The following is a 26,861-nucleotide window of genomic DNA, read 5'->3' as shown; positions in this document are numbered from 1 at the left end:
GTGGTGTAATATGAACTGTCCCATTAGACTTTCTGCTGCAAACCCCAGCGGAAATACCTGTTTAGATGGGGAAAGACTTCATAAGTGTACCTTTTGGCTCTCTTGTGGGCACCAAACATGAAAAACCTTAAAAAATTGAGGAGGGCTGAAAACAATTGCGACTGGCAGCACCCCAGTAATTTTGTTTGAAGTAATTTTGATTTGTAGTTCCTGTATCGTGTCTCCCCAAGGTGATGAATCCCTTTGCACAGGGAGCTTCCAGGTCAAGGGTCTCCGTGGATCACCATTCCCTTAATCCTATTTGATACTGAGTCCCAGACAAAGGCAATATTCATGCCATAGCGCGACACAAAGAAACCTTTATATCTGAAGTTTCATCCGCAAATGGGATTAAGAGATTCCAGGAAGGGTGACCAGGGACCAGCGCTGATTAACCCTACACTGGAGTGAGGCCATAGACCAGAGCTTGTTAAACCAATACTGGGCGGTGCTAGGTGTCCGGGCTGGTGAAACCTACCCAGGAATGTGGCCAGGGATTTGCTCCGGTTACCATACACAAGGGGTGGCTTGAGACCCGGGCTTGTTAACCCTACCCTGCAACCCAAGCATTTACTGAAAGAATGCCTTTTTGCAATATACCTGAGCACAAATGCATCATAAAACGCCCTCGATAACCTCCACACTCGATCCTGGCTTCTCTAATTCCACTCTATTTCCTGATCAGCAGAATTCCAATCATTACTTGCAGGGCATTGCCTCGCTGCTCACTAGTAAACCACGTACCCCCATTTTTTCTTTTGGGCTCCCTGTGCCGAGACGCACTGTTATTTTATTTATTTTTTTATGCCAGGACACTCAAACTGATGTTAAATATACACTTTTCCATGTATTGTATTTTTGATCACAATGACTATTCACTCTTCGAGCACTCTACTTCCTGCCACTTGACTTTTACCATGCAATATATAAAAACCTTAAAATAAATACACTGAAGTGTACATTGTGGGAGCCTACAGATGGTTTAAGCTAGATTTGGATGGCTATTAACAGGAGTTGATTAACCCAACCCCAGGGATTGATCACAGCTTGTTGAATGAACACTAAGCCTGGCTATTAAACCCTACTCTTCAGGTTGGATAGGGATGAGAGCTGAATAATCCGACATATGGGAGTTGCCATGGACCAGGGCTGATGAAGCGTAAATCAGTGACCGGGGCTTGTGAAGCCTACATTGCAGGTGGCCAGCGACCATATGTGGTTTAGGCAGAATTTCGGGCAGCCAGGAATCATATTTGATTAACCCTGTACTGGGCGATGACCCCAGCTTGTGGAAGCCCCTTTGTGGTGGCCAAACACCAGTGCCAATTCAAGCTACACTTAAGGCTTAATGGAGAAAGGGCCAGTTAACCCTCTGCTTGGGACTGGCCAGTCACCAGAGGTGATTAACTAGTGGCTAAGGAGGGGATTATCATTTTTGGTAGGCGGCCAGTGGTTGACCCTGATGAACTCCCACTTTGCCACTGGGTGTGCAGGGCTGATTATATCCTGTGAAAGGGCCAAATATTTTACCTTCCACTGACTGAAGGATGGCCAAGTAAGCCCTCTATAATGCTTGGAGGGGCCTGGTGATGTATGGGATCCTTAAAACTTCTAAGAGCCCACTGAAACACCCATCCACATAGTCTCCTCCAATACATTGGAGAATCTTAAAAGTAGAGGTTTTATCTTGTTGCCCATATGGATATTTCCGATTCAAAGTTTCTAAAGAGTACTCCAAATTCGGGGCTGCAGCAATGGTCCTAAGCCTCCAGAACTAGGCATAATACTCCAGGAGAGGTATCCAGACCTGGTCACAATATGCCAGATATAGCCTCCTAAACTGAACTCAATATTCCACATGGACTTGTCAAAAGCCTCCATGTGGCTTCCAGGACAGGATACAATATTCCATTTGAAAGTTCTTTAAACCAGACTTCAGATGGGGCGAACTGGACGCAGTACTCCCTTCTATGCCTTCCAGAATTGGATACTAAACTCTAAATGTGACCTTCACTGAACACAATACCGGAGGTGAGTAACCTGAACTGGGTCCAGTTCTCTTCCAGTGGCCTACAGGGAGAGAACTGAACACAGTTCATGCCTACAGGATTGACTCCCTCAGAGAAGTCCTTGCCAGTGACGTTCCTCTGGCTCTCTCCCTGGCATTTCCTCTGTTTACCCAATGTGAAACTTTCCGGTATGGTGCCATCCTTCCTCTTATATTGACTTTAATAGCTCACCTCCCATCCTACACCGGTCTGGATTTTGGTGTCCACAAGTGGTTAGCGTGCAAACATGTAGACTGCAATACATTTTTTGGTAAAACATTCCAAAACATAAACTGCAAAAATCGAGGCCTAAAATATGTCTTGACAAAAATGTCAACCTGCACCTTCTATCAAATACTTACCCTATGAATGTTTGAACCAGGGTTAAAATATTAAATTAAACTAGTTTGGCTATATGACAAGATGTTGAAATTGATAACACCAACCTACTATTGCGTCCATTGCATTGCTTACCGCTACGTTGTTAAGATAAGCATATCATTGCTTTTCTTACTCTACATCTGCTTATCTAGACTTCCTTTGTGATGTAGTGACTTGGTTGATGTCATACATATGACATTTTTGACATGCGATGCAGTTGTGGGTATGCTATCCAGTACTTATATGCAGTACAGGGAAGTGATTTTGACTGGATTTAGAAAATAGTTAGATAGAAGTTCTGGTAGCAAGAAATGTATGCAAGTTTGATATTTTGATACACTATATTTTGGTGAATGTTCATAGTCCGTTTTCACATGAATCCCCCTGCTCTCCCCTTCTCGTGTGCATGTCTTTGCACTCGTCTCTATTCACCTTACTTTGGAATAGTCCTAGCCTACCCACCAGATCATGTGCATTGCTCCTTATGAACACTTGAACAGCACCCGCCCAAGGGGAAAACCCATTTAATGCTCTCTATTCACCAGTACTCTTTGGCCCATCACTTCCTGTCTCAGTTTACCTACCTACCTACCTGCCTCCTACCCATGGCAGTTTTCTTTTTCTAGTCTTCTCTGTGACACAGCCTTGACAGGTTTGCTTAACCCCACATGTCACTCTTGCCATTCTGCCTTGAGCCATTCCCTGGTCACCCAGGCAGAGAACTGAAAGTGATGTATCTAGAGTCACTGCCTCCCTGTAAGGTGGGCTTATGTGGCTCCTGTTGATTTCCAGAGTTTAACTAGCAGTCCCATCATAAGTGAAAACGTAGATGAGAAAAGTACTCCCCTCGATCCCTTTGGATCTCAGGAAAACTTTGGTATCCGTACTTATTTCATCTAGACTGGATTACTGCAATGCTCTTTTTACCAGTGTCTCTAAACGCAGTATTCAAAAGCTGCAGATTGCTCAAAATGCAGCAGCAAGAGTACTCCTAGCAATTTCTAAATTCGATTCTGCTTCCAAAGCCCTATCCCATCCGCACTGGTTGCCGGTAGCAAAACGGATCTAGTTTAAATCGCTCTGCATTCCTTTAAAATCTTTGAACAATCTGGGGCCAATGCAGTTGTCAAACTATCTTAAGTCATATATCCCAGCAATCTCCCTGAGATCAGCTGTGCCTGGAAATCTTGCTTTCCCAAGAATAAGTAGGGCCAAGTGGGGTGGCAGGAGTTTCATACAACAACAGCCAAACTGTGGAACTCTCTGCCATCCTCGCTTAAAACAGAGACTACCCTGTTAAATTTAGGAAGGGTTTAAAACCATGGATCTTTCAGGCACACATTTTAATTCACTCCAGTCAGATCCGTACTTTCCGAGGGTAGGTCCTAGACACCATAGGGTATTTGCCGCGCTTTATAAATTTTTCATCGTGGATGTGCCTGCTACCGATGTTAGCCCAGCTGCCCTGTAGCTAGCCGTTCCTCCCTTAACCCATTTATGTGGGACAGGAGTGCATGCTGCATCCTTAAAACCCTGACCCATTCTATGTCCCTCGCATGCACACAAACAGGATTATTAATGGCGCTGGCCCTACGTTGAGCCTTTTCAAAATCCCAGGTTGTGTTCTGTTTGGGCATTTTGCATTCCTTGCCTTAATGCCTTGCACACCTCGACAGGACTAGCATCTGGTACCCTTTGTAAAATCATTCTTTAGCAGCTCACTTATGAGCTATCGCCGTTGCTTGGTCAGCAAAATCAAGGGTTTTTTCCTAGCGATTTCCCACATGTTTTCTTCATTGTTTTGGGGGGGCAAGTCCCCCATTCTTTTGAGACAGATCGGAGAAGTGGACAAAGTAAGTCAGAGACCTCTTCTAAGCCTAAAATTGGTTCCTAATTAATTTGATACTCCATTCTCCGTTGAGCTTGCGAGTAATGCTGATGTTGGCATTTATCCTCCTGAAGGGCAAGCTTAAATACAGGCTGAAGTGTTGAGTTCCAAAAACTTAATTATAAAAAAAAGAGCCACGTTTCTTGCCTGTAACAGTTCTTTTGCTACTTGAAACTAGTTTAGTTGTGGATCCAGTGTATAATTCATCTAGTGACAAACTCCAAAATGCATCTTGTTTACAATATAATCGTGTGTTGACCATGGGCATGCCTTGAATGGCATGGGCTAAAACACAAAAAACTTTTGTCTGATAAGGGTGTCACCATCACAAAGGTGCACACAACTGTGAAACCAATACATCTGGTTGTTCTCTTCCTTCATGTCGTTATATCACCAGCTTTCTGGTTCTGGCCTTTTCTGTTACAAATAATTGTTATAAGTTTTACCAGCCCAATTGTTGGTCAGTAGCAACCCAACACTACAACTTCCAGAACACAATATGTTGACAAATGAAATACCGCGGCTGGAAGCACAGTGTTCTCTTGACCTGAAGGGAGGTAGGAGCTCTATGCCAGGTGGATTAGAAGGAGTGAGATGTTTGCCGGCAGCGGACAAGGTGCAGCCGTTCAAGATTAAAAGTCCTGACTTTTGGAGATTCATGAGCTGGAATAGTTTAGTGCCCCTTCCGAGATAGTCCGCTTCCACAAGGGGGGACCATCACCTCAGTTTGAAGGCCTCTGCACTAGGGAGAAAGTGGTATTGTTGGTGCCATGGTTCTTTTATCATGTACTGTAGCATGCCCCAACCCCTGAAACCTCAATTTCCATCTATGCTTGGAGAGAGCTGAGGGATCAGATACCACAGCAGACCCAGGCCCAAGGACCCGGACCAATGCAGAAAGGCACCCTGAAAATTCATGAAGTGGAGTAAGGATTCCAACTGAAGAAGTCTGTGCAGGTTTGCAGTCATGGCTGACTGCCTTGCTCCAAGATTTCACGGACCTTGCAGGTCACTCTGGGTCGATAACAAGGTTATGAGCCTGTAATTTGTACACACTTCTCTTGCACCATCTGAGATATCATGTTTTTTTTCTTACCGTCGCACCTGGGCACAAATTCAGTGGCAGCTGACATCTACGGGGAAGCAGGTTTGTGGGGGGGGGGGGGGATATAAAATTATATATTTTTTAAAACAAAACACCTTACTCCACAGGACCTCCTCGCTCCAGACATCCTTGTCGCTACTGCAGCCTGGAAACTCCCTTGACCAATCAGGGTGCTGCTCCCACCAGTGTGACAGTGTGAGAGCAGCTCTCTGATTGGAGGGAGCAGCCTCACTTGGCGCTCCACAATGCTCTGGGGGCCTGCACTTGCTCTTATCCAGCTGTCGTAAGATAGCTGGGTTAGAGATGTTTAAAGTGCGCATGTGTGGCTGGCCGTCCCAAGACTGCCGGCCAAAAAGACATGCACACTTTAAACAGTGCATTGACAGCCCACCCTCCTCACTGCTGCTGTCACTCGGCAGCTGCCCTGCCCCGCCCCCGTCCTGACACTCTGTTCGGGACAGGGGATGAAAAATAAAATGGTAATGAATTGCCATTATATTTTTCATCTCGGGGGCATTTAATTGGTGCAAGACTCATTCCGCTCCAACGGAGGAGCCACCCCTGCACAAATTGGCTTCCTATCTGTCAGCGTACTGCAATGAATGTGTCACTTTTCTCACTACTGCGGGTTTCGACATGCAGCTATGAATAAGGCTGAACATAGTATGTCTGTGCCCTGAACGGTTTCTCTCTTTCTACCAAGTCTCTGTAACAGACATCTATATCCAGATACCTCTCCGCCACCAAAGGGTTTTACTACCTAGACTGAGTTTCAGCATATTTTACTTTGCCCCTGATTCTGTTCTCTGTTAACCAGTATATTTCACCAAGCTTGGTGTTCTTCGACTGGTTTCCAATGTTTGGGTTTTTTATCGTGGGTCCTAAAACCTCCTGCGGAGGATCACCCAAATAACCCATTTCTTCTCTGTGCTGCATTAGCCTTGATTGAAATCAACTTATTAAAAGCACATGTAATGTTACCAAAATTCGTTTTTGGCTACTGAAGCTGTTAAGATCTCTGATTTCATCAACTGATATGGCCTATCTTGTAACTATTGTAAATGCAACGATCCAATTAAGATTAGACTAAGGAAATTCAATATATTTAGACCTCCCAGAGACTTTGCTGCATCATCTTCGACTGGTTAAGAAAGCAGCAGCAAGGATATTAACTAACTGTTCCAGAAAATGTATGTCCCCCATCTTACGCCAGCTCCACTGGCCTCCAGTGAGAAGTAGGATTCTTTTTAAAGCCATGACTACTGTCCACAGGACAGTGTAGCAACTGTCATTGGAGTTCTTGCCAAATAAAATGTACTTTTTCATTCTCGCACGAAAGGTTACTCACCTGTAAGTGGTGGTATCTTTTATACGTTTACATGCTTTTAAATATTCCCTTCATCCGCGTATTGTCAAAGTAAATTCCCGTTCAGGCAACTTGTTATATTTCAGTAGTCTGTAAATCTATGATGGATACTAGTGCTTGGGAAGTAGACCTAGGCAAGTCATTTTTCTTTGCAATTCTTCCCAGAGGTTTGTGTTCTGAAATATTCTCCACCAGACATAGAATCCATCTTTGGGGTAAATTTAAGAATTCGAAAGTATGTGAAACTATGAAGCATGCCAATGCGAGAGAACAATGGTTATAGGCATAAAGTTTTTCATATTCCTTCAGATGGTTCTGTAAATGATTTGTCTCTTTGCATTAGAGGCCCCAATATAACATTTATCGTTCGTGAGAACCTAGGGACATGGACAACGTCACATCCCTTACCCTGGAGTATGCAAGTTGATAGCTCCTTTGAATTTTGAGTAAAAGATCTACCCTACTGCCACAGATGCCCATTGGGGAAATCAGTCTGCTGTCTTAAAGTGAGGGCTTGTGTCTAGGCGCTTCCCGGAATGTCGCCACAATATGCATCATTTTAAGGCAATGATCGCATGTCCTGTTGGCTATAGTAATGTAGGCTAAACCTCTTTAGAGATTCTCAGCATGAGGGGATGTTAAGATGGTTGGTGAACTTTCTTTACTCTATGCGCAACTTTTGAATAAAAACAAATGAAATTAATCAACTTGTGTATTTGCAAATCATCTCTCTTTAAGGGGGCCGAAGGAGATGCCATGCTACTTCTCTGGTATACATGTGCTCTGATTCTGTTCATTGTGTGCTTTTCTAGGTCTCATCCTGACTGTGCCATAAAACCCCAGATATCATCATTCTGTGCCCTCAGCTTGTCTGTTTATCCTTTGTGTTCTTTCACTGCAAACTGTGTAAGCAAATCATGTTTTTTACTGCTTTCCTAATGTGTCTGCTACTACCTTAATTGCCTCCTGGCGAGTGTGGCCCTGATTGACCACTGCTATGTTACATAGGAGAACCAAGGCGGCTTTTTGGCCCTGTCTTTAGATTATTAGTAGCTGTGTGTGCTGTAGTATCAGGTAACTTGGGGAGAGCAAAGCTTGGTTTTCTGAGCTTTTCCTGGACACTACAGACAAGTTAATTTTTGACTGTCTGCCCCTGTTTTGTTTACCTACTATGCCTTCGGCCAGTTGTTCTCAAACCCCCCCACCCCCACATTGCCTCCATCCCCTGTATTTGTCTCCATTATGTGCCATTGGCTCCCATGTTTCTCTTTCCTCTCTCAGCCCCTGTGTGGCTCATTGCCCTATTATCCTGCGTGACACCAATGTGTGTGTGTGTGTGTGTGTGTGGTTTGTTAAACTACCATTGGGTTGCTGTACTGAACACTCAGCCACTCTGGGTGTCTCCATACTGCTTCCTTGGTCTTGCAGTGTATGCTTTCTCTGGCTTCAACCCTACTGTTTTCCTTTTGGTCTCCTTCTTGTATTGTCACTCCCTGTGTGAGTACTCAGTAGTTCTGTGTGGCTTCTTGCGTTGCCCACAGCACTTTCTGCAGAGCTGGAAAGTCCCAGTTAAGCCCAACATCTGTGATGGCATCTTCCACAACCCCCAACAGGGCCAACAGTAACTTGAAAAAAAGAGTTAACTTTATTGTTCGATACATGTACAGTCAAAGGAACTGCTAGGTAATCAGCAGCTTACAATACAAGGTTATTTACCGAAACCATGCCAGAGGCATTATAAAAGGCACTTTCAGCAGTATAGACAGTTGGCTTATTTACAGTGGAAATAGGCGTTTCTTTCCTTTCTCCCAAAATCTAAAACTCCTGGCAATTGGTGACTTTATCAGTGGGTAGTTTGGTTGTTTCAGAGTGAGACAAAACAGATTTTATGAAGGAATCTCCTTGTTTGCAGATTTACAACCATGTGCCAGCAGGAATGCGCATGTGCTTTTATCTGAACTGGCTCTACTTTAGGGACTGTCCACGAGATGTCGCCTTTCTCACATGAAAGGGGGGAGCAGAAAGGATGCACTCTTGCCTAGTGAGGAGAGGAGCTCTCCCTTTCTCCTCCGATTGCTAAAAAGGAACATCACAGTAGGCATCGTGAGTGGGCTAAAGCAGGCATATGACTACCTCCGTGATTACATTTGTGGAACGATGACGAGTCGCAGACTGTTTAGGAGACTGGACTCATTGTGTGAGATGGCCAGAGGGCGCTGTGACACAGGTTGCTGAGCATGTTGTGTCCTGGCTCCAAAGAGGGACACTGTGTCCAGTATCACAGCATAGGCAGCATTACTGGAATGGAGACCGAGCCGGCAAGACCAGTACCCATTAGTAAAGCAGTGCAGTTCCCTTTCTTGTGCTAAAAACTACCCACTGATGAAGACATTTGGACAGTAGAGTGAAATGTGTGCCCCTTTTATACATCCCTCACTGGCACACACACAGAAAATTGTTTGTTTTTGGATTGGATTCAAGTGAGAAGGGACGAGAGTCTTGGGCGAATTGACCCATAAAAACGGGAATTCAATTTTTCAACATAGTAGTACTGATACAGTAATGTCATAATACATATATATGTTTGCTATTGTTTGAGACAATGCAGTAGTGGCACATGAAGAACAGTGTGTCTGTTTTATTGGTTATGGGGAACTGCAGATTTCATCTGCGGTGGGGAGGGGGGGACGGGTTTGTTACTTGCTGGCTCTATTCGAATCTCTGCTGGCCCTCCATTCCATGCAGAAACCATCTTGTTCCTGACACTTTTTTCCACCTTGCATCCCCATTAATCCTAACATCCTTTTCAGGCATGCAGAGTAGCGAGGAAGGTTCATTCAGGGATGGACACACATGCCCCTTCTTCGGTCTTGTCAACATCTCAGGTCCAGTCAAGTTGTAGAGTAGCGCGGGGAGCATTTGCAGATGATCTCTGTTGTCAGTCTTGTAGCCCCGAAAGCATTGTGGGGCAGCATGGTAGGTAAGTGTAGCTTATGTTACAGATGGAAAACGAAGGATAGGTCCTTCAGTCAGAAAGATTGGACGGCCAGTGCAGAACAACATCTTTGGCCTTTTGTGAAGCACATAGCAAAGGAGACCTCACACGGGCTAGTGATTGTTTGAGGTACCACATTTGAGGGACACGGGTACTCTCAGATTGATGGATGGTGTCTTCTGGCTAAGGAGACAGCTAGCACACCTAAAAGTCTCCAGAAAGTCCTGCTTCACCTTAGCTTTACAACCCGCAATAAGTGTTAATTTGGTCAAGGCTGGTGTCCAAAAACGTCTTCAAACTTAGACATTCTTCTTATGATCAGCAAGGATGCTGCTCATCTGCTGTCTGTCTTTCCACATTATAGCCTTGCTTCCCTCTCCACAAGGAGAATCGCACACGCAAAAAGTCCCATTCAGATATGAAGAGATGGTTGGTTCAAGATAGAAAGCACATTGTCTTTCGTCTGCCCACAAAGATGCAGTGTGATATCTCGGACAGCCCGTGCTTTCTCTCTTTCCCAGAGTTCCCCATCACTGTCACGGCCTGGACAATGTAGTATAGACGGGCTGTTCCCAGTGGGTGGGACTGTGGGATTGGGCCACACTGCTGGACTCTGTGAGGGTTGTGTAGAGCGGTCGCTGGGAGGATCCCATGTAGGAGAATGCAGAATAGAGGCTGGAAGCTTGGCCACCATGGCTGTAGTAGGAGCCAGAGGGCTGGTGGTCCGAGTAGTCGAACTGGGCCCTTGGAATTGCAGGGAAGGCGGAGCCGTAATGTGGAAGGCCCAGTGAGGCATAGGTGATCTGAGACGCTGATGACTGCTCAGGGTAGTGACTAGTGCCAGAGCTCTCCGTCTTCACCTGGGCCTTCGACTCTGATAAAGCTGTAGCTCCATGTGGCTTTGAGATCCAGGCAGAGTGGCCCCCGCTACTGGCTGCAGCTGCCAGCGCACTCCCCAGACCATAGCTGGTGGCATAGCCTCCAGCCACATGACTGGCGTGACTGGCATGGCTTCCATGACCGTTGGGTGGCAAATATTGGTCGAACTCATTGACATCGAAGGGTTCCATGTTAGACATCACTTCATGGCTGATCTCTCCAATGTCCACATTGCCAAAGTCGATGGGCGGTTTGCTGGTCTCCCCTAGTGGACGACCCTCGCGCTTGGGATCCTTGCCTGGCTGCAGTTCTGTCTTTGGCGTGGTGGGTGGAGTGGGTGGCCCATGACCCTGACCTGCAATCGAAGGAAAACAGAGACAGGTGAAGCTTGAGTATCCCCATTTCTTAGAGGTTCAATGCTCTGGGAGTGCACTTTAATCCCACAGGGGCACATACTACCAGGCCAAGACGGCAGAGGTGGCTGTGACAGCACCGCAAGCATTCCATGCCCCTGTGGCTGTGTACCCTCAGCAGCATTGTGATCTTCAACGAAAGAGCAGTATTTGTCCCTCTTCCAAGGCCTGCTATTTGCTTATTAATATTCCTTCCCTTTTGCTCTCCAGCTCCCCCTCCTGGTCTACTGCTACTGCATGCCCCCTATTAGCCCAATCCTAGGTCAGCCCACATGTCCTGATTCCTGTCTGTAAGCTCGCTTGACCCTCGTGTGGGTGTCCTTACAAGTGCTTGTACGCCTAATCCCAGGATATCCCAGTGTAACAGGGACTTGCTCTTAGTTCTTCCTATCCAGCATATCCCTGAAAAAAAAACAAGTTACTCACCTTTTGTAAGGCCATATCAGGTAGAGAGACTACCTAGCCATAGATTCTTTACCTTTGAACGTTCACTAGATGTCAGACTGGATCCGGAAACTTTTGGTGAGCAGTACCCCTGTCCACCAGTAGGTGCACCAGTTGGCTCTGCTTGGCATTATCCGTACTGGAAGTGACGTGTTAGGTGGCTATACAGGAACCACCCTAGCACACTGACGTCCGTTTCTTTTGCAACTTTCCACTCCACAAGCGCCGAGCCACAAAGAACACTGACCAACCGTGTGGAAATCTATGGCCCTTATAGGGATAAATCCTTAACGCTATAATCCGGTCAAGGAGTGGGGAGTATGGGTAGGTTGGTGAGGAATCTGTGGCTAGAAAGAGTCTCTGTCAGATAAGATGTTACTGAAGGTAAGTATTTTATTCATCTGATAGAAAATTCTAGTCGCAGATTCATTACCTTAAAATAGATACCCAAGCAATTCCACTCCGGAGGTGGCCACATAGGGATTATACTAAGAAGTCTTGTAAGACCGAAAGGGAAAAATGACCCTCCCATCTGGACCGGACTGTCTAGGCAGTAGTGCTTCATAAACGTGGGTAAAGACGCACACGTTGCTGCCTGACAGATATCTAGCACAGGAACTCCATGAGCTAAAACAGCGGACACAGCTTTGGCTCTGGTAGAATGAGTGCACAAACCCTCAGGGGGTTGCTTTCTGTCCACTATGTAGCAGACTATCCATCGCAAAATGGTCTGCTTCTGTTCTGCCTTCCCTTTCTTGGCTTCGATATACCCTATGAAGAGTTGATTGTCCACCTGGAACACACAAGTGCGATCAAGGTAGAACAACAATGCTCTTTATGGGTCCAGTCAGTGGAGTCTGTCCTCTTCTATAGAGGGTTTAGGCGCAGTGTGAAAGGTTGGCAGAGTGATGGATTGTCCTACATGGAAGAGGTGACCACTTTCGGTAAGAAAGATGCCCTAGTTCGAAGGACACGTTTGTTAGGATAGAAAGTAAGGCATGGAGGCTGCACAGAGAGCCTCTGTGGCTCACTAACTCTATGGGCTGATGTTATCGCCACTAGGAAGGCCATTTTGATGGTGAGATGTCTGAGTGGGCTGTAATAATGCATGGCACGCCATGCCACAAATTTTCTCTAAAGACAGGCGTATACAGTCTTGGTGGAGGGAGGCCTGGTTGCCAGGATAACCTTGCAGAGTTGGTCAGAAGGTTGAAAGCTGCTAACTGTTGCGGCTCAATCTCCACGCATGAAGGCAGAGCGTTTCCAGGTTCAAATGTAATACCCTGCCCTGTTGCTGTGACAAGCTCCTCCCAAAGAGGCAGCCAGATCGGAAGATCAATGCTCTTGCTCAACAGCTCTGAATTCCAAACTCTGTGCCCAATCCGAAGCCACAAGAATGACTTGGGCCGGTTCGTTTTTGATCTTCTTGAGAACTCTGAGCAGGAGTGGTATTGGCAGAGAGGCATAAAGGAGGCCAGAGCTCCACTTGAGACAAATAGAGTCTCCGAGCAAGAGCAGCCATAGAAATTCCAGCACACAGGACTGCCTACCTTGCGCCTACTTGGCGGAGTAAAACCAATCTAACCAATGCTCTCCCCACACTTGAAGGAGATCTTGAGTCACCTCCAGGTGTTATGTTATGTTAAAATTAATTTATAGAGTGCACAGCTACTCAGAGTATCCCGGCGCTGAGACAGAAAACCAAAAGCTAAGAACAGGGGGAAAGAAAAAAGAAAAGGTAAAGAGCCAAGTAAGAAACAGTTAGGTTGTTTGTTGAAACAGCCAGGTCTTCAGTTGTTTCCTAAAAGTCAACAGATTAGTGGTTTGCCTAAGTGAAAGGGGAAGCTTATTCCAGAGTCCGACCACTTGCACTTGAAAAGAGCAGCCGCCTTTACGGACCCTGCAATACTTCGGGATGACCATAAGATGTTGTTGGGTGGATCTAAGAGATCTGGCCGGTACATAACCAGAGACTCTTCTGCAGATGTACTTTGCTCCGAGGCCATGCAGAGCCTTGAAAGCCAGGACCAGCGCCTTAAAGCGAATTCTACTGCGAACAGGCAGCCAATGCAAGTTTCTGAGATGGTGGGAAATCCGGTCTCTAGGCCCATGACTCAGAATATCCCTGGCTGCCGCGTTCTGCACCATCTGCATTCAGTTTAATAGGAGCTCCGGAAGGCCCAGGTACAGGACATTAGCATAGTCCAATCTGGGCATGAGGGCCTGAATAACAGTTTTTCTGTGTGAGGTCTGATGTAAAAACAAAAACCTCCGCAACATTTTTAGGTGGCCAAAACAAATCCCTGCTACCGCCTGAAACCTGGGGTGCCATCGAGAGAGTGTCACCTATTTTTACTCCCAGGTTCTTTACAGTTCTAACTGCAGCCTGGGGTGGCGACATTTCTTGAGGCCACCATTTTTTCCAGACATCCAGTGGCGGGGACCAAAAAAAATAATTTCGGAGTTACATTTCAGATGGTTATATTTAAACCAAGCAAAAGTTTCTTTCAGGCATTTGTTAATCTTCTCCCCATTAAATTCCTCTCCTTTCCTTCAGGTGAACAGCAGTTGAGTGTCATCAGCATCTGATATTATTGTGACCTCATTCTCTTCGGCCAGGGTAGCCAGGGGGGCCATGTACGGGTTGAAAAGTACAGGGCTCAAAATAGAGCCCGGTGGCACCCCTGCGCTGGGCCGAGAAAGGAGGTGACCAGACCTCCTGATTTTTGCCGTCTAGGAAAGAGGTTAATCACTTCAACACAAGGTGCATTCCCAAAGCCTTTGCAAAAGTAGGCCGTGGGGCACGGTGTCGAAGGCCACCGAGAGGTCTAGCAAGACCAGGACCGCTTTGCCACCACATCCAGAGTCTCTTTTATGGAATCTGATACCTCCAGCAATGCTGTCTCTGTACTGAGATTCTGCCTAAAGCCTGACTGACTAGAGTGAAACAGATTGTTCGCCTCTGCGAAATTGCTGATCACAGTAAACATATTTCTCGACTGTTTTAGCAAAAAACGGCAGAAGAGAAATAGGTCTATAATTAGTTAAGACCATAGGATCAGCCGTGGGTTTTTTTAATAAAGGAATTACCTTCGCACTCTTCCAGCCTGCTGGGACCTGTCCCTTGGAGAGGGAGGTATTCAACACACAGTTAACGGTGAGATTCAAGACCTCGGCCATGGATGCCAAAAACTTGGCCGGGCAAGGGTCCACCGGCGAGCCAGATTTCAGGCCCTTCATTATTGCCAGTGATGTCGTTAACGGCATAGGCTGGAAGGTAGAGAGGAAACCCTTATGGTCCTGCCCCTTTGAAGCGATCTGTAGAGAGGATGGCACCTCTGTCACAGCAGGGTCATCAAAAGCGGATTGTATGGTAACAATTTCTTAATAGAATAAAATTAGCTAGATTACAAATCCACTTATCAACCTAGTCTCCACCTTCGGTAAAGAGAAGCTTTTAACGATGTTGAAAATTTCCCTGCTTTTATTTCCCGTCGATTCAATTTTTGAGGCGAAAAAGCTCTTCTTAGCTGCCTGTATCTTTTGATGGTAGTCTTTTAAGGCCTCTTTGTAGTTTTTTTTATTTTCCGCCTTGACGTCCTTCCTCCAATCTCTTTCCTGGCGTTTGCAGTCCTTCTTGCATTGACGTAGGGTGTCGTTGTACCAGGAGGCTGACCGTCTAATTGCTCTTATGGGGCGCGAGGTGGGGGGAGCAAGGGTCAGAATGCCCTGTGCAATCCAATTCCCTAGAGCCTCTGCATCCTGCTCTATACCACCAGTGAGCATAGGAGGGTGTAGATCTAACACGTGTTTCAGAGCATCCGGGGTGATTTTATACAGAGGTCTAGAAGTGGATGATGGCTGCTTAGCCTGAGTCCACGACTGTTTAGACATTTTAGGTAGACTAAAACTGATAATAGTGGTTTGACCAAAGTATAGGTACAGGTGACATTGTCTGTCTTAGGCAGTTCGCAAGACCTGATCAAGAGTGTGCCCTTCCTCATGTGTGGGGGCAAATACACAGGGAACCATGCTAAGCGAACCCAGGGATTCTAACAGAGAAATAGTCTCTTAAGTGTCCTGTTGGTCCATGTGTATGTTAAAATCCCCCAGGACGAGGAAGTGTTTAAATCTGGAGGCCGCCGGAGAAATTACATCACCAATGGACTTCAAGAACGCTCCAGCCTGCCCAGGGGGTCTGTACAAGAGGACTCCCGCAAGGCACTGATGAGGGGACAGGGTAGCCTGAAAACATAAGCATTCCGCTCCTTCTAAATCCTCCAGGGGAATGCAAGTGATGGCAATATCAGTTTTGCTAATAATAGCAATTTTGCCTCCCATGCAACCGACCCGATCTTTCCTCACAATGGAGTAGCCGGGGGGAATGGCTGAAGCTATAGAGGGATTGGACGAATCCAACAGCCAGGTGGAGCCACCATTCATGATCCTCTAGGCGCCGACGGCTGAGTTTGTCCGCTCTGGCTTTCAGAGAGTCCGTCAGGTGTTGAACCACTAGGGAAATGCCATGGTGATCCAACTAAAGCCAGAGGCAAAATGCCTCTTGGCAAATGGTCTGCAACCCCACTCTGCCTTGCTTGTTGCAGTACCACATGGTGGTGGTGTTATCTGTGAACACCTGTACTAGGCTTCCCCTGATTGAAGGAAGAAAATCTTTCAATGCCAGCCAGATCACCTGAAGCTCCAGTAGATTGATGTGGAGTCCGGAATCTGCCGGTAACCAGAGTCCTCTGATCTCCACGTCTCTCGGATGGCCCCTCCAACCCAGGAGTGATGCATCTGTCACTACAGTCAGCTCTGGTTGGGGAAGGGATCTGCAACTGAACCAGTCACTATTCCTTACCCACCACTGCAGATCCTTTGCAGTTTCTTCAGAGATTTGCAACATGTAGAGAGTCACCTGATTCTGAACTCACTGGGACTTCTGGTCCCACTGAAGAGCCCGAATATGCCAGCAAGCATCTGCTACACGCATGATGCATGAGGCCCAACAACCTCAGGGTCATTCTTTAAAAAATCCAGGATAGAGCCTGAAACATTGATATCATCACCTGAATATCCTGGACTCTCCAGTTGAGAAGATAACCCATAAACTGCACAGTGTCCAGACTTCCTCAGATGAAAAGGAACATCTGAGAGGGAGTCAGGTGTGACTTTGACAGGTTGATAGTAAACCCCAGCGAGTGCAGATGGTTTGCCTTAATCTGGAGGTGGTAGATCACTTCTGTTGAAGGCGAGCCCGCCTTCAACAGCCAATCGTCAAGGTAGGGAAAGTCTGGAACCCCTGACCTCAGCAGATGAGCTGCAATCACTTTCGTGATCACCCGAGGGGCGCTGGTTAGGCCGAAGGCAAGCATGGTAAACCGAAAGTGCTCTTGGCCCACCATGAACCACAGGTAACATCTGGGGGGAGGCAGGACGGGGATGTGGCAATAGGCGACCTACAAGTTCAGCGCTACCATTCTGTCTCCCAGATCTAGGGCAGACAGGACTTGTGCGAGCGTGAGTATCTTTAATTTCTTCTTTCTCAGGAAGAAGTTGAAAAGGTGCAGGTCTAGGCTAGGACAAAGGGCTCTGTCTTGGGCACCAGGTAGTAGCGGAAAGGGCAACCATGACCTACATCTGATACAGGCACCCTATCTATGGCTCCCTTAGCCAAGAAAGCTAGTCTTCCTGATGGAGCAAGGAGAGGTGGTTCTAAGTCAGCTTGTTGTAAGTGGGTGGCATAGGAGGGGGTGGATACAAAAGGGAGGGAGTAGCCCCTTTGGACAAGCTGCAAAACCCAACGGTCGGATGTTATTGACTTCCAGTGGGGCAGGTGATGGCATATCCTGCCGACCCCCCCCCACCTCCCTCTCCCCTCTGGCTGTCCATGATTGTCTGAGGGCAAACTAAAGGGTGTTGGAGGCTGCAGCTTTTGGCGGGTGGTGGACTGGCCTGACTTCTGGCTGTCTGTCCAACGTGGTCTGTGGGAACCGCTTCCTCAGCCACAAAAAGATTGCAAAACTTGCTGACTGTAGTGCCTGGGAGGGAAGATAATTGGTTGGAACCCTTTCTGTGGCAACGAAAAAGGTGAAAGGCAGACTGGGGTTGGCGAGGGGCCATAGAATGCCCATTGACCTGACAGTCGCCCTACTGTCCGTTAAGCTGTCCAGCTTAGAGTCCTCCTTCTCACATAACATATGGGAGCCATCGACGGCATTGACATGGGCGAAGCTTGGACATCCCTGAAAAGCCAATAGTTCTCAGCCAGGTGTGGCACCTAAGGGCCACTGACAAGAAAATTGCTCAGCGGTTAGCCATGTCTGGCCCACATCATATGGGGAACTTGGCTGCATCCCTCCCATCAGCAATTGCCTGTGAGAGTATGGCACAGGCCTCCTCGGAAACCATGGGCAGCCCCTGCACAACCGAGTTCCATATCGTATGGGAGTATCAACCCAAGAGGTAGACGGTGATCACTGATTGTATTGACAGGCTCGCAGAAGAGAACATCCTCTTCCCAAAGGTATCCAGTCTTTTGGATTCCTTATGCAGTGGGGCAGTAGGGAATGCACTGTGCTTAAATTTGGGCATAGAGGCTTGGGCCACCAAGCTCTCTGAGATGGGATGCTGTGTGAGGAAACTGGGGTGATTGCGGTGGGCAATCGTCCTATGAACAGGAGCCCCTGTGCACACCTTAGACCAGGCCCAGAGAAGGACGTCAGTAAGGGCTTCATTAAATGGGAATAATTGGTGTGGGGGCAACTCATGCCTGAAACACCTCTATCAAGATGTTTGTCTTGACTGCCCCAGAGGGCAGCATAAGGTCCAGGACCTCAGACGCCCTCCACACCACCAAAGCAAATGAGGCTTCCTCCTCCGTAGCCACGGTAGGAGAAGAGACCAGGCCAGGGTCTGGAGAGGTGTCCAGGCCGCTAGCATCTACCAGATCCTCATACCAGGTGTCCTCAGGATCTTATGTTTGATTGCCGTAACGGTCCGTTGACCCCGCCAACTCATCACTGAATCCAGGCCTGACATAGTAATAAGGCCCTGGCTTCTATATAGGGAGTCTGCCACTGGAGCCGGTGTCGGACGACTCCAGAGTTGGGAATGATAATGGGGTGCCACCACAGCTGGGCATAGGCACTGAAGCGGGCGCCGCGGAAAGTCGAGGTTGCTCGACCGGCGCCTCTCTGGATCAGTCAATTAATCCCTGTGGCCCGACTGGTGCAGAGGGGGTGCCTGCCAGCAAGACCCTCCTGGACCCCTGGGGCCCTAAGCTGCCCCGTAGGGGTCAGGCCACCTGAAGGTGAGGTGCATGACTTCATAAAATACTTTTTGTTGGGTGGGGTGCGTTCCAGCTTCGGGAAACCCAGGAAGCGATGGAGACAACCCAGGCACAGGCTTAGGCTCCAGCTCCACCACAGAGCTAGGCCTCGAGTCATGACTGCCCCGTGCCTCATCCAAAGACTTGCTCGGCGAAGTCAAATTCCTCTTCGACTTTTGCTTGAGGGACTTAGCTAACTTCCCCAATGACTTGGAATAGAATTGTGATTTGCGGGTATGGCTTCATGAACAATCTCAGGACCTTCCCCGAGACCGAGATCTGGAGCCGTCGCGAAGGTGTTCAACGTCAGTTTAAAAATTTCTTTGAAAAAAGTCAGTCAAAAAGTGACTGAGGGCAGCTCTTGCTGGATCTGCGCTGACTGAGGCAGAAAGAAAAGAACTGACAGTGCGCTGTAGTGGTGCCTATGTAGGCACCGCGCACATCTCTTCTGGTGTGGACGACGCCAATGACACCACGTGGAGCCAAACTATGCCACCTACCAACGTGCAGGGGTACTGCTCACCAAAAGTTTCGAAATCCATTCATACGCCCGGGGAATATTCTATGGTAAGAAATCTGTGACTAGAAGTCTCTGTCGGGTATGCTTGCATGCGCTGATGGCTTTTCCCCTACCTTGTCCTCTAGGCACAATAAGTAAGCTTCCTCCTTTGTGCTTGCTATGCCATTTTTAGTTTCACTATGCTCACTTCCTCCTTGGTCCTTGTGCTCTTGCTCTGCCTTTAAATGTCCCAGGTAACACCCATAGTAATGTTATGTTATTGGTCTTTGTATTGTGCCAAAATCACCCTCGTAAGGGGTATCCTTGCGCAGTTATCTGAGGCGTGGCAGGAAGAGATATGGGGGGCTAAGGAGAAAATATGGCACCAAAACATCCACGTTTTAAGGTGTTTTAATGTGCTGAAATTGAGGGTTAATCTAATGTTTTGTGGAAGAAAGTTCCAGTAGTACGAAAGATGAGGAGTGCAAGCCCATTCATGTTAGGCATACCTGCCTTCTATTCAACAGAGCAGCTATTCTATTTTGTTTACAGACCTTCAAGCCCTGAGGGGGGTCTGTAGAGGGAAGAGTAAGGCCCAACAATTTAAATACCGCTGTTTGCACATTGGTAACTAGTGAAGTGCCCTCGAAATGGTGCCCCACCATTACTTGTCCTATAATGTCAGTTCTAAATATGCCTTGGTGTATCCCTTTAAAGAGGTTTCTGGACAAGCCCCTTTGTGCTGGTGCATTGGTTCTGTGTGGAGGTAAACTATGTCCTGGATGGGCGCCCAAGAAATCATGCGCTCCAGTTTCCCAGCTCTTCAAACTCGGCTCTAGTGGAGTCCCTCTGTGTTGGCGCTTTGACCTTCACTCTCAGAGAACATGTGTGACTAAAACATTTGAGCTAAGGCTACTGCAAAGGGTACTCCCGAACGTGGGTCCCATGCTCACTTTGCCACTAGTATCAAACTGAAATCAACCGATGAGCCCCAACTAGGTCAAAGCCAGTTTTGGGTTGCATTTGTTATGGTTCAGAGAGGACCTGGCACGGCAGTTTGGGCTGGACTGTTCCTTTTGGAGTAGGGTCAAGACTGATTTATATGTGGCTGTGTCGAATGGCAGGGGTATTGGAGGCAAAAGGACTGTGGACTGGGATGTGGGCCCTAGTAATTATCAGTGGCCGAGATTAATTCAAGCACTCCACCTACTTCTAAACCTTTGGAAATACCTCAAACAGCACTACCAATATTTTAGGGTATCTGCGCCATTACTGTGTAGACCAAATCATCCAAGCAGGCCATGTCCCATCTGCTAAAGACGAATAAAGCTAGACCTGCTTCAGCCCAGTCAGTGATATGTTGTCTAAGTCTCTAGGCCCAGCATGCAAGAGGGTCTATGTGTGGGCATGGGTGAACAACCATTACAACGCAAGTCATTACAACGACTTGCGCTGGGGGGGGGCGCTCTAGGATAGGGAATAGTTTCATTTACTATCCAACACCTTCCCTACTATCCACGGGGACTGGAGTTAGAATAGTAAATTAAACTACTCACTATCCAGCACCCCCCAACGCAAGTCGTTATAACAACTTGCGCTGTAAAACTTGCGTGGTAAAGGCATGCGTTGTGAAAGCATGCGTTGTAATGACATACATCCGTGGGCATGCCCACTTTGCACGAGGAAGATTCAAATCAAGATAAAGTGATGAATACGTTCAGTGGGATGTATGACGTTACAATGCATACTTTTACAATGCCTACCTTTACATCGCAAGTTTTACAACGCATACCATTACAACGCATAATGCTTTTAGGCGCTGGATAGTGAATAGTTTAATTTACTATTCCAACTCCAGTCCCCGTGGATAGTAGGGAAGGTGTTGGATAGTACATTAAACCTATTCCCTATCCTAGAGCGCCCCCCAGCGCTATGCGTTGTAATGGTTTGCGTTGTAAAAGTTGCGTTGTAATGGTAGTTCGTTGTAAAAGTTTCGTTGTAAAGGCTGTATACCGTTCAGTACTCTGTCCATATAAAACTCAAATGTAGGTGAGCACTGACTTGTTCTGCCCTTACCTGTCCCTATCCGCTACATCTTGCCCAAGCCTCAAGTGCTGCTGCTGCTTTTCCCTTAAGTGTGTCTCTGTACTTAGGGTGACCCGATGGTTCCATGTCATTTGGGGGGGCCACCTTTCCATTTCTGGACTTTGCTTTTACATATTATTGTCATCAAGTGTGTCGGTCCAATTGGCTCAATGAAAATGAACCCAGGCTACATCTCCCATGAAGCCCAGATGCGTAAAAGCAAAGTCTAGGAATGGAAAAGTAGGGTTCTGGTGACATGGAGCCAGCTGGTGCCCCTGCCCTGTAATCTCAGACCCGGGGAAGTCTCTGGACTGATAATGAGCTGTACCTCTTCTGGAGGAGTCCAGTGTTCTCATGCCCACCCCTTACCTGCTCCATGATCAGACGCTCCATCAGACATGGGCGACCTGTCGCCCGCACGTCGCAGGTCCAGGTGTGCGTTCTTGTAGTGGCCCTGTTCGCCATCGCCTGGTCCCTCGCCTTCGCCTGCTGCCGCCTTGCCGTTTTTGCGCCTCCGAGGCTGGTACTTGTAGTCAGGATGGTCCTTTTTGTGCTGCATGCGGAGGCGTTCTGCCTCCTCAATGAAGGGGCGTTTGTCATTCTCGTTCAGTAACCTGTCAGGATAAGTAGGGGGCTATGTCAGTGACAGTGTTGATAGTAGCAACCAACTGGCTAGCACCACTGCAAGCGGAAATGCTATTGTATCAGGCTGAAAGTAATTTACTTTATCGACTTGGATAGGATGAATCGCAGAACAGTGCCAGTCAGGATTTAGACTTGTGACCTGTAGGTTACACACGAATCTCAACAGCAAGCACATTTACCTGCCGAGACACCTTATTGAGAATGGGACATAGTATTGACCTGTAGGTTACATGCATATCTCTGCAACACTTGCTCAACTGACTTTGCTTTCTCACTGGAATAGGCAGTCAGGGCCGGTTGGGCCTGTGAGCATTCACTGTGTGTGTCAGGCTTTCTTCGGGAAGAGCAGTGTTTTCCCATGTGCCTAGAAGCCATTCTGTTCACACTGTGTGCCTTGCAAGCTCTCATTTTCTGCTATTATATATGGGATAAGTTATCCCATGCCTTACATTACAAGGATACTACAAGGCTCCGAAGAGTTCCATGACTATATAGAGATACAAGGCCAATGGCAAAGTTCCTTTTTTAAGGTTATGGAACTTTTAGGTGACTTGTAGTAAGAATTCTTATCATGTACGCCAGAGGGTACTTTATTCCTTTTAGTACATGGTCACACAATCCCCTTTCCCATAAACTACTTAAATACTTGTTGTGTAGCTCTTTAGTATGTAAGCGAAAGCATGTTTGCAAACATGAAGAATAAAAACAGAATCTCTAGTGCAAAATTCAAAACATCAAAAATTGTAAGATTTGTTGAAAAAAAGATATTTAAATCAGTTAAATACAAGCCACAGTTTTATAAAATGGTGCAATACCTTGGAATGTCTAGAAACATACAGAAAAATTCGAACTTTTCTATAATTACCCAAGGAGTGCAAATAGTAAACATGTTGCCATAAATAACTTTTTTCTGTTTGTCACTATACAGCTAGAAAAACAAAGCAACAGACAGTGCTTTAATTATGCTCCGTGACCCGACCTGCCTCTCCCCTGGCTGCTGGCTCTGGCAGTAGGCATTGTGACATCAGACCTCGACTGTAATACGTTTTTCCAGTTGAGTTCTGAAGTCATTTCTTTATAATAGGTGTCAAAGTGCAACACAAGTCGCGTTTTGCAAAGAAATTAGAGACCGATTTTTTTTATACAGGGATTGCAAATTCCCATGTATTCCATCTCCCAACAGACAGGGGCGCAGGCAGTTGTCTTATGCTCTTGGAAACAAGGGTGGTTTGCGGTGCACACCTGGACAGGTGAGCCCCTCCACTCTCTATCCACCCACTGTCTGAATATAACTTGAATCCCCTGCAGCAATACAGCGTCACCCCACGAAAGGAAGAGGAGCTGCGTGCTTCCCTCAAGCTTCCTAACCCCACCCCAGCCCTTCTTTTTAGCTAGACTGCAATGGCAAATGTTTAAATTTGGCCAGGATTTTAGGGCCTGGCACACGATCACAGGTGCAGTGTAAAGTGCATCCTTGTATCGCCCCCAGAATTGTAGGCACTGCTGGCAAACCCTGTCTTTTTCAGATGTGCCTCATTTTTCTCCCCTCCAGGTTGGATGCGTGGGCGTCACTAGTTCCACGTACAGTATGGTTAATTTTTTTCTTGTTTGTGTTTTAGGTAGGACTAACAACATGCCATACATGCGCTGGGAAACGAAGATGGCAGAAAGGGACTCTGTCACTAAAAAGAGGGTGTGGACGGCCACGTACCATAGGTAGGGTAGTTGGTTGGGTCACTTTCTGGGGGCTCTGTGATGGGTTGCCTAGAAGCTGTGGAGTTCCGCTACCAGCCATTTGTGGGGATCTTGGGGTGGGGGACATTGTTCCCGGGGCCAACATGCCCCTCTTAAGGGATTGGCTGTTTTGGGACTCATCCGCTTATGGCTACTCGGTTTTTCAGGTATGCTAAGATGGTTTTAGGGTGAGCTCAGAGTCCTTGCTGGGGTTACAGTGAGAGTACTGCTCCTTAAAGTGCTCATTTAAAGGGCCTGCCTGACTTGTGAGCCGCACCTTTCTCTTTGCGCCCTGCCAACCACAACGGCCTTACAGTGCTTTTTATGTGAAACTTCCAAGTTGGGCCCTCTGGAACCTTGGAATGTTGAGAACTTGAACCCTGTGTTGGGCTGCTGCAGAGAATGGGGGGCTCCACTTGGAACGCATGCAGAGTTGTGGATGTGAGAGACTTGTGCCTTAAATTTACATGGCAGACAAGATATTTATTTTGAGGCACCCTTATTTGTTTTGAGCATTGACTCCTGCCCCGTCCCCCATATGATTTAAGACGTAGCATTTTTATGCCCCCTACCCCCCAAATGGTTTACAGCGCAGCTCGTAGTTCCCCTGCCTGTTTTTCCCACTTAACTCACATCTATATTGAGCTGTGGCCCATACAAAAACTTCACTTGTTTGGGACCATGTCTCCCAGGCAGCTCTTTGGTGCTCCACACCCATTTTAATGGATTGCCTCTAGATCTACCAGCCTCTTTCACAGTGAACCCAACAATATTGCTCTGTTTTGCGGAGTGCTTCCTTGGTTCCTCTCTTTTGTTCTGAGAGGGTTCTCAGGTCCCCCTTACCGTTTCGGAGATGTGCCTCCCAATGCGCCAACCTGTATTCATTAATCGCCCACCAACTCCTATTCCTTAGATTATTTTTGTTGATCTAGAACCCACAGAAACACTCATCTGCTTTTGGGTGTCTCCATACATGGAACCTCCATTCTATAGTTCTGGATATCACTTCAGCTTGACTTGTCTGACAAAATTCTTTTATTTTAGTGTGTGCCTACTGGTTCCTAGTATCTCATGCCACGGTTGCCACCTCCTTTGCAGATCGTGCCTCACATTTGCCCTCTGTGTTTTGGGGAGTTTGCACGTAGGCCCCTGTATGTGTTTGGGGGTACATTAGTCTTTGCCACCCTTCACTCAGTAACAACGCACTACGGTTTCCGGCGTGGGACAAGAGCGGCCATACCTACCTCCAGAGCTTCCCCAGGGTCTTGCTGAGCTCGGCGTTGTGCAGGTGCGGGTACTGGTCGGCCAGCTTGCGCCGCGCCGCCTGGGCCCAGACCATGAAGGCGTTCATGGGCCTCTTGACGTGGGGCTTGGACTTGCTGCTGCCGTTGACGCGCACCGGCATGGGCACCAGCGTCCAGTCGTAGCCGCTCAGCACCTGGCTCACCGCCTCCCGGATGCAGATGGGGAACTTCTCGTCCTCCGTCTCCGAGTCCAGCTCCTTCTTCACCTTGCTCATGTCGCCGTCGCTGGGGCTGCCGGGCCGCAGGCCGTCGGAAGCTGTCGAGGCGCCTGGCGACAGGCACTGCTCCTCTTCGGACCCCGTCGGGCTCATCTCCACTTCTGACAGGCTCTGGTCGTCCGCCATTTTGTTTTACTGCCTCGTTCAAGGGGTTTTTGGTATGGGCCTCGGGTTCTGGAAACAATTCCTGTAGGAATAGGGAGAGATGAATGCAGACTTTTTAGATACGATATTGCATAAGCCTCGTGCCTTCTACAAATGTATGCAGTGCTTTTTTTGCCTGCATGACTTGTGCTAAAATGTAACTTCTTTAATTGATGCTATTGAAGCATTGGTGCTGACCCAGGTTACTTGTTTCTTTATTCTACCATAAAAAAATAAAGAGAACAGACCGTATCGTCCTGAAAAGCAAGGGGGCACTGACTGCTTGCAGAAATGTGAAAAACAAGTTGAATACAGCTTCCAATGGCTTTCTTTTGAGAGGGAAAACTTCTCACTTAAGTGTCTCCACGTCACTACAGTGTTGCTCAGATCAGTCGTCTGTCTTACCTACAGGGTAAGGGGGAAGGTGGGCAGATGATAGCCTGGAAGTAGGCTTAGGCTCCGAGTATACTGCATAAGAAGGAAAAGGAGGCCAAAGTCAGGTAACAAGTCTATGTTTTTCCCTCATAAAAGAGCGCCTCTCCTATCCAGGGACCCTTTAATGCTCCACAGACCAGCCCCATGACCAGTTAGTGGAAGCCCCAGGCGGGATGAGTGTGATGTAAAAGAACGCTCCGAATTAAAATCGAATAGTAGTGTAGCTGAACTTCGAAGAAGAGGGGGCGATATGTCTGCTTGGGGGCTGTTTACCACAGACGTCTTAGCTTCAGCCAACTATGAAGAAGCCTGGACTCGTTTACCTTGGCGGACTGTACCTTTTCGGGCCCGGGGAATTCCACCAACCCCTATAACACCTCTCAGATTTGATGTGCTGCCCATTTGAAGCATTTGTGGATTTTGAGCCCATTTCCCTTCCTGTTCACCTGTAGCATGTACCTTTCCGACCTGCACATCCCAACTTGCCTCCAGAGGTGTGGTAACTGTGCGTAGGCCAGTGGAACCCCCCCCCCCCACCCGCTTTCTTTTATTGTTCCTGTGGGTCACAGTATTACTCAGTATAAAAATGATCTAAAACCATAAGAACACGTGCACAAGCTGCCTTATCCTGTTCTTTTTCCCAATACCCGACAGGATTCCGTGGCCTAGATTTTCATCTTGCTCGATGGCGCAGGGTTTGCTTTAGCTCGGTAGGTGTCTGTTGGTCACAGAAACCTTTTTCACCAGACAGTTTGGTGCTCTTAAAATCGTAGCCAAAATATCGAGGGCAAAAATATCGACAAATACGTATTTATAGGTATTCAGTACCTAATTTCACATATGGGTCCCTCTGAGATGGATACACACACACACACACACACACATACATAAACACACACACACACACAC

The 26,861-nt window shown here is 47.3% G+C and overlaps 1 protein-coding gene across 1 annotated transcript in view; it reads right to left on the bottom strand.

Moving 5' to 3' along the window:
- Window positions 1–8,449: 8,449 nt before the first annotated feature.
- The window catches only part of SOX10 (SRY-box transcription factor 10), a 35,053-nt gene continuing 16,641 nt past the window's right edge, over window positions 8,450–26,861 (bottom strand). Inside the window, exons 2-4 of the mRNA XM_078683814.1 lie at window positions 25,096–25,560; window positions 21,842–22,086; window positions 8,450–11,056 (exon numbers count right to left, since the gene is read on the bottom strand). Coding sequence (XP_078539940.1) covers window positions 10,359–11,056; window positions 21,842–22,086; window positions 25,096–25,499 — 1,347 coding nt within the window. The 5' untranslated portion in view covers window positions 25,500–25,560 and the 3' untranslated portion in view covers window positions 8,450–10,358. The remainder of the gene's footprint in view (window positions 11,057–21,841; window positions 22,087–25,095; window positions 25,561–26,861) is intronic.

The sequence above is a fragment of the Lissotriton helveticus genome, chromosome 1_1, assembly GCF_964261635.1.
Source record: "Lissotriton helveticus chromosome 1_1, aLisHel1.1, whole genome shotgun sequence".
Lineage (NCBI taxonomy): Eukaryota > Metazoa > Chordata > Amphibia > Caudata > Salamandridae > Lissotriton > Lissotriton helveticus.
Note: the sequence above shows the minus strand (reverse complement) of the source record. Positions and strands in the feature narration are given on the sequence as shown.